The sequence below is a fragment of the Pristiophorus japonicus genome, chromosome 15 (genome assembly GCF_044704955.1).
Source record: "Pristiophorus japonicus isolate sPriJap1 chromosome 15, sPriJap1.hap1, whole genome shotgun sequence".
NCBI lineage: Eukaryota > Metazoa > Chordata > Chondrichthyes > Pristiophoridae > Pristiophorus > Pristiophorus japonicus.
In genome coordinates, this window is record NC_091991.1 from 66,198,113 (window position 1) to 66,206,934 (window position 8,822).

The 8,822-nt window shown below is 37.8% G+C and overlaps 1 protein-coding gene across 1 annotated transcript in view; it reads left to right on the forward strand.

Annotated features, from left to right (window-relative positions):
• The window catches only part of phf21b (PHD finger protein 21B), a 214,022-nt gene extending 206,848 nt beyond the window's left edge, over positions 1-7,174 (forward strand). Inside the window, exon 15 of the mRNA XM_070900554.1 lies at positions 5,426-7,174. Within this exon, the coding sequence (XP_070756655.1) occupies positions 5,426-5,665 (240 nt within the window). The 3' untranslated portion in view covers positions 5,666-7,174. The remainder of the gene's footprint in view (positions 1-5,425) is intronic.
• Positions 7,175-8,822: the final 1,648 nt, after the last annotated feature.

Sequence of the window (8,822 nt, forward strand, 5' to 3'; positions counted from 1 at the left end):
AAATTTTAAAAGTCAAAGAATAAGGAGAAGGCAACAGAACAGGGTAGCACTGGGGGAAATGAAAACCAGAGCATGCCAGGAAGGGACAGAATGTATAAACATAAAAGTGAATCAGAAAAGGGGGTCAAAGCAGGAAAAAATGGTTTAAAATAAAAATTTAAAAGCTCTTTATTTGAATACACATAGCATTCGTAACAAAATAGATACAAATGGCTATGATCTGATGGCCATCACAGAGACATGGTTGCACGGTGACCTGGACTGGGAACTAAATATTCAGAGGTATTTGACAATTCGGAAAGACAGACAGAAAGGAAAAGGAGGTGGGATAGCACTGTTAATAAAGAATAAGATCAGTACATTAGTTAGAAATGATATTGGCTCAGAAGACCAAGATGTTGAATCAGTTTGGGTGGAGATCAGGAATAATAAGCGGGAAAAGTCTCTGGTGGGTGTTGTCTATAGGCCCCCTAACAGTACCTACACTGTTGGACGGAGTATAAATCAAGAAATAATGGGGGCTTGTAAAAAAGGAACGCAATAATCATGGCCGATTTTAATCTTCATATTGATTGGACAAAGCAAATTGGCCAGGGTAGCTTTGAGGAAGAGTTCATTGAATGTATCCGGGATAGTTTCCTAGAACAGTACGTTGCGGAACCAACCAGGGAGCAGGCTATCTTAGATCTGGTACTGTGAAATGAGACAGGATTAATAAATGATCTCCCAGTAAAGGATCCTCTAGGAATGAGTGACCATAACATGGTTGAGTTTCAAATTCAACGGTTTGACTACAAAGGTTTGAAGGCAGAGTTGGCTAAAGTGGACTGGGAAAATAGATTAAAGTATGGGACGGTTGATGAGCAGTGGCAGACATTTAAGGAGATATTTCATAAATCGCAACAAATATATATCCCAATGAGAAGGAAAGAGTGTAAGAGAAGGGGTATCCGTCCGTGGCTAACTAAGGAAATATGGATGGTATCAAACTGAAAACAAGGGCATACAAAGTGGCCAAGACTTGAGAGGATAGAGGATTGGGAAATTTTTAAAAGCCATCAAAGAACAACTAAAAAAATGATAGAGAGGGAAGATAGATTATGAAAGTAAACTAGCATGGAATATAAAAACAGATAGTAAGAGTTTCTGCAGGTACATAAAAAGGAAAAGAGTGGCTAAACTAAATGTTGGTGCCCAAGAGGATGAGATTGGGGAATTAATAATGGAGAATAGGGAAATGGCAGAGACGTTGAACAAATATTTTGTATCGGTCTTCACGGTAGAAAACACTAAAAACATCCCAATAGTGAATAATCAAGGGGCTTTAGGGAGGGAGGAACTTAATACAATCACTATCACTAAAGAAGTAGTACTCGATAAAATAATGGGACTAAAGGTGGACAAGTTCCCTGGACCTGATGGCTTACATTCTAGGGTTTTAAAAGAAGTGGCTGCAGAGATAGTGAATGCATTAGTTGTAATCTACCAAAATACACTGGAATCTGGGGCGGTCCCAGCGGATTGGTAAACCACAAATGTAACGCACCTATTTTAAAAAAGGAGGCAGACAAAAAGAAGGAAATTATAGACCAGATAGCCTAACACCTGTTATTGGGAAAATGCTGGAGTCCATTATTAAGGAAGCAATACCAGGACATTTGGAAAAGCATTCAATCAAGCAGAGTCAGCATGGTTTTATGAAAGGGAAATCATGTTTTAGCAAATTTGCTGGAGTTCTTTGAGGATGTAATGAGCAGGGTGGATAAGGGGGAACCAGTGGATGTGGTGTATTTGGATTCCCAGAAGGCATTCAATAAGATGTCACATAAGAACATAAGAAATAGGAGCAGGAGTAGGCCATTTGGCCCCTCGGGCCATTCAATAACATCATGGCTGATCTGATCATGGACTCAACTCCACTTCCCTGCCTGCTCCCCATAACCCTTTACTCCCTTATCACTCAAAAATCTGTCTATCTCTGCCTTAAATATATTCAATGACCCAGCCTCCACAGCTCTCTGGGCAGAGAATTCCATAGATTTACAACCCTCTGAGAGAAAAAATTTCTCCTCATCTCAGTTTTAAATGGGTAGCCCCTTATTCTAAGAATATGTCCCCTAGTTTTAGTTTCCCCTATGAGTGGAAATATCCTCTCTGCATCCACCTTGTCGAGCCCTCTCATTATCTTATAAGTTTCAATAAAATCATCTCCCATTTTTCTGAACTCCAATGTGTATAGGCCCAACCTACTCAACCTATCCTCATAAATCAACCCCCTCATCTCCGGAATCGATCTAGTGAACCTTATCTGAACAACCTCCAATGCAAGTATATCCTTCCTTAAATACGGTGACCAAAACTGTATGCAGTACTCCAGGTGTGGCCTCACCAATACCCTATACAGTTGTAGCAGGACTTCTCTGCTTTTGCACTCTATCCCCATTGCAATAAAGGCCAACATTTCATTTGCCTTCCTGATTACAGAAAAAGTAAAAGTTCACGGGGTTGGAGGTAATATATTAGCATGGAGAGGATTGGCTAACTAACAGAAAACGGAGAGTCGGGATAAATGGGTCATTTTCTGGTTGGCAAACAGTGACTAGTGGGGTGCCACAGAGATCAGTGCTGGGGCCTCAACTATTTACAATCTATATTAATGACTTGGATGAAGGGACCGAGTGTAATGTAGCCAAGTTTGCTGATGATACAAAGATGGGTGGGAAAGCAAATTGTGAGGAGGACACAAAAAATCTGTAAAGGGATATTATCAGGCTAAGTGAGTGAGCAAAAATTTGGCAGATGGAGTATAATGTGGAAAAATGTGAGGTTATCCACTTTGGCAGAAAAAATAGAAAAGCAAACTGTAATTTAAATGGAGAAAAATTGCAAAGTGCTGCAGTACAGAGGGACCTGAGGGTCTTTGTGCATGAAACACAAGAAGTGAGAATGCAGGTACAGCAAGTAATCAGGAAGGCAAATGGAATGTTGGATTTTATTGCAAGGGGGATAAAGTATAAAAGCAGGGAGGTCCTACTGCAACTGTATAGGGTATTGGTGAGGCCACACCTGGAGTACTGCATACAATTTTGGTCTCCGTATTTAAGGAAAGATATACTTGCATTGGAGGCTGTTCAGAGAAGGTTCACTAGGTTGATTCTGGAGATGAGAGAGTTGATTTATGAAGATAGGTTGGGCCTATACACATTGGAGTTCAGAAGAATGAGGGGTAATCTTATCAAAACATAAAAACATAAGATAATGAGGGAGCTCGACAAGGTGGTTGCAGAGAGGATATTTCCACTCCTCGGGGAAACTAAAATTAGGGGACATAGCCTCAGAATAAGGGCCTCCCATTTAAAACTGAGATGAGGAGAAATTTCTACTCTGAGGGTTGTAAAGGCTGGGTCATTGAATATATTTAAGGTGGAGATGGAAAGATTTTTGAGCGATAAGGGAATAAAGGGTTATGGGGAGCGGGCAGGTAAGTGGAGCTGAGTCCATGATCAGATCAGCCATGATCTTATTGAATGGCGGAGCAGGCTCGAGGGGCCAGATGGCCTACTCCTATTCCTGCTCCTATTTCTGATGTTCTTATGGGCTGAAATGGCCTCCTTCCGTGCTGTAAATTTCTATGATTCTGTGACCGGCTAAGCCTCTCACAATGCAACAGCTCTACAAATCTGTGAGCATACATTACAGATGCATTCCATCCAGTGCTGGTGACCTATCTACTTAAGTGCAGCCAACATTTCTAGTACCTCATCTTTATCAATTCTTATCCCATCCAGTATCTCCTCTACCTCCTCCCTTACTCTGTCTATGGCAGCATTTTAACTAGTGAAGACAGATGCAAAATACTCATTTAGTACCTCAGCCTCCATGCGTAGATCTCTTTTTTTGCTCCCTAATCGCCCCACCCGTTTACTATTTATATGCCTAATTCTGTAATATTCCATTCTAATTACAAAGATTTCAGATATAGAACACCTGGCCTATGGTCTGTTTTTGTGTATTCCAGCGGGATGAGCGACTGTGAAAAGCAGGTGTGGAACAAACTAATGGAAAAAAAATTAAAATTGCTTGTGATTCAACTCACATAGTAAAGCAACCTTTTTAAAAAAAATAATTCAAAATATGACACAAAGTTTAAATCTGTGCCTTTTTAAACCATATATAATTACATTATAATTTATGTGTGAGCCTAATGAAATGTCATTTCATTTTTATGAAATTATAACAATATAGACCTAACTTTGTTGTCAAAATAGATTGTAATAGAGGGCTAAAACAGTAAAAGTATTGATTTGAGAGCAATTAGCAGAATGTTTAAGTAACAATGGTGCAGAACAAAAAAGTATTTTGTGTGTCAACATGTTTATCGCTTCAGTTGAGTAGTACTGTATATCTATTATTACATTAAAAGTCATGTCAGCATCCAATCCTGTCTCCAAACCTTGCATCCGGTTGTCACATTGTTTGGTCTTGCTTTTGTGTCCTGTTTTCCCATTGTAAGTTCCTATATCTACATTTCTCAATCAATTTTCCAGTGTCATGTGGATCACTCAATTATTTTTTAAAGAAAAAATTGCTAGTTTTTTTTGCAGTAAAAATTCTATTAACACAACAGGTTTCAAACATTGTATAACGGGCAGCCGATGCAATATCACCATTTTACACTGTCACCAATAGTTTAAATTAGCCCCAGTGTCTTTCCTCATCCTAATGCAAACAGAATTCTGGGTTTTATACTTGGGCAGGGGCGGGGGGGTTATTGAATTTAAAGGCAAGTAAGTGATGTTTAATTTTTGCAAGATGTTAGGCTGCATTGCAGTATTGGGTGTCATTCTGGACACTTTATTGTAGGAAGGATATTGGAGCTATGGAAGGAAAATAGCAAATATTCATTAAAATATCACCAGCAATCAGAGGTTACATTTATGAAGAATGGGCTTGAAAAATGTTGAGATTTGAAGGTTGTAAAAAGGGTAAACAGTGAAAAATTGTTTCCACTGTGTGCCAGATTGGTAACCAGGGGGCAAAGACTCAAGTTTACTACTAGAAAAGTTATGGGGCAAGTTAGAAGAATTTTATTCACACTGAAGGTTATTAGAACATGAAATGCTTTACCATAAGTGGCTGTTGGAGATTTAAAAGGGAATTGGATAGCTTCTCAAATAAATAATAATGAAAGGGTAAAGGGAAAGTTCAGGAATTTGTGATTTGTAAACTTCACTGAAGAACTATCACTGGCATATAAGCAAGGTAGGGTTGAATGGTCTCCTGTTCTGTAATTATACTATAATATCTAGATATAAAATATAAACTAGGCCAGTGATTTGTTGAGCAGGTTGTGTACAGCTTTGTAATCAATGAAATATGCCAACTGAAAAACTGTTAAGTTGTCTAACTTTTATTTACTTAACAGAAATGTCTAGAATTGAAAACAAATCTCATAGCTAAACAGAAAGGAACTCAGGCCTCCCTGGAACGTGTGAAAACCCTGATTAGACTGATGCAGAGTGAACAAGTGATCCAGGTTACAATGATGACAACCACAGCCACCTCTCGAGCATCCCCATTGGTTTCCCTCCCATGGATCAAGCCTTCAGCTGCCACAGGGACCCCTCCAGCCACCTTGAAGCAGCAATCGCAAGGAAAGAACTAAAGGAATGGGACAAATCCAGATTTAATTACTGTCGTTTTGGGAATATTTTCACATTTTTATGTGCGGAAACAGTGGGGTTTGATAACTGATCAGTGCAGTACAGTATGCAGAGAATGTTGGAGCAAAAATGCACCATACAGGTAGTTTGTACTGTCTGCAGTCCTTTAAGCCACGACTTTGAAAGCTGAAGAGATTTTAATTTTTTTATTTTATTTTTATGTTGGCCTTAACCTACTGATTCTGGAACCAGAAAATGGCCGCTGAAAAAAAAGTTTGGACTTCTCCAGAGCAGGTGTTTTGAACACTAGTTTGCCTCATGGGAGAGAGAAGAGAACAAACCATAAGCAATGGATCACAATGCAGTAGATTGACAATTATTGCAACAAAGCTGTAATATAGAAAGCATTTTCCAGTGAAATGGGGATCTGTTTTTTAGGACTGTACATTACTGTAACTAAGTTCAAACATGCAAATACTCGGTTAAGACAAGTAACCGACATATTTATTCAGGTGACGCGCAAAAAATGGTTTTATTGTGTATGTATGGGTCTTCAGAGCATTCAAACAAAGTTTAATTTTTTCAGTATTAATATAGGTAAGAAACACAAATATTTAAAATAAAGTATGAGGTTAGTATTTAAAGTGGGATAATAAGTACAGTATTTTCCTGCTGATGCCTATGGAACATGTTTTATCAAGTATTTAGAGGATACAACTGCAAAACTTTTTTTGCAACTTCTCTTACTGTTGAGATTTTTGTGCAGATCAATCCTTAAACCGTATAGTGGGTATTTTAGGGAAGCCGTGTTTTCTTTCTTTACTTTCATTTTTTTTTGAAGCACTATTTGTTTGCCAGATTTATATTTAAAAAATGCCAAAAATGTGTTTCCTCCTCCAGTACTGTATTTGTATCACAGAAAAGCGACAGTTTAAACAAACCCTGGTATAGTGATAAAGTTGGGGGGGAAAGAATGGGGAATATCTGCTACATGGTACATGAAACTGCCTCAGAATTGTAACAAATAATTGGCATTAAAAATGTCAACGCTGGAGTCAAGGGACACAAATTTTAAAAGGGTTTACAGCTTTTTGTGGACCTTCTTTCTTTTCCTATTTAGTAAATGATACTCCAATAGGCTTTGACTAATTTAGGACAGCTACTTGATTCACTAGCTAGTCTTCCTGATAAAGTGTCTGCACCTTGGGAGGCCACAGCTGTTTGGCATGGGAAGCTTTCGGCCTGCTCTGGCAGTGCATGGTCCCTTCAACCATTTTCACAATTCCGGGAAAAACTGTGCAGTACAATGCAAATCTATTTTATTACAGTCAACACTTCAATGATCAAGATTTTATATTCTTTTACTGGTGAACAAAAAAAAGAGATCCACAAGATGCAACTGGTTTAATGCCAATATGCATTCTGATGTGGCTTGCAATGTAAATGTTTCAGGTTAAATGTTTTTTGATGACTAAAGAGAAAAACAAATTGTTCAGTTATAAAATATTAAGCAGTTGAGAATTTTTTTTGGGGGGGTGGGGGGTGGAGAGGGAGAATTCTTGGCCTGTTAGCGTAGTTGTTCAAAGGAGCTGTCCAGTGGATAGTGTGCATCGAAAGTGAATTCATCTTAATTCTGCCAATGTAGTTCTTTAAAAAAAAATTAAAACTGAATTGTGAAATCTGCTTGTACATGCTTTTATGAAACCATTTGCTGTTAGATAACTGCATCCCATACTCCAGTGAAAGGGATGTGTTGACTTTCACAAGGTGTAGCTTCAAAAGATATCCGAACAATCAAACCACTTAACGTTTCCTTTTGCATATCCCAGCTTTATGAATTCAGTTGTAACTAATATTTCATTGCATTATGACAAAAGACAAACACACTTGGACATACAAATAGTATTTTCTACCAAGCCTGTCTTTTTCTATATATTTATAAAGGAGGGGATTAAAAAATAAGCCTGCCCTACTAGCTCCTTAACCCTCTTGTGTTTGGAATCTCCAAATAAAATGTTCAGTGTGCCATCTGTTTATGGCAAGCTTCATGTTGCCCCAAATGAAGAAAAGAGCAACAATGTGTGGCTGGAGCAGATATTGTCCCCACATTCTATTTAGGCCCACCTATTGACGCTTTCAGTCGCATATGCTTACTCTTTATTGTATTTCAGGTGTCAACCACCTTAAAAACCACAGGAATTTTTCCCATCATTCTGACAATTCACCATGTTTCATCCATGTAGGTGAGCTATATCAGCTGCTGATGATTTAATTTATATAATGTGAAATAAATGAACATTTTACTTGTACAGAGTTCTTTCAGGCTCCACTTTAAAAATTAAAACATTTATTTTTAAAAATATAAATAATAAAGCTGCACTTCATGTTTTTCAGGGTGAAATACAACAATATATTAGCATAGTGGGGCCCCTATTTGTAGACACATTGAAGAATTATCCAGTGCCCATTCTGTGGGTGAGATTTTTTTTAATTCTCTATTGCTCCAGGGATACTTGACTACAAGCTGGAATTTGTAAAAGGATTAGAATTTCTAATAGTGCAAAAGCCAAAAAATAATTAACTCGCTCACTTCTAAAAGTCTGGATACCTTGTACGTGTTGGGCCTTGCCCTTATCCTTCCATTTTCCAATCAGCAGCATTTCTCAGGTAGAGACGAACCAAAATAGATGATTGGAGTGCATGGTCTTTTAGACCCCAAGAGCTAAAGTGAAGTTGTACTTTAAAAAATATATATATTTACTCCTTTTTATTACAACTAATTTCAAACTTTAAAGGAGCAGTCACTCTAATTGTACTGAAAACAATTATTGTGATTTAACAGTAGCTCTCTAGCAAGTGCCACTATTTAATTTTACTAAAGTTTTAATGCATAATTTTTATTTTTTAAGAGTAGTTAGTCTAGCATGGAGGAGTTGGGTGAGAAAGTAGATTCATGTGATTTCATTGTGTGCTGAAGTTTGTTACGCAAGTAATATGATCATATTCTAAATTATTACAGGGTGATTGAGTGGATCCGTATCGAAATGCTTAAGTATAGTAGTTTCAGGTTTTGAAAATCTTTACTCTTGTGGAATGTTCCATAAGGAAGAGTTGTTGAGAACAAAAATCAACTATAGATATACAGTAGAATCTGAATGA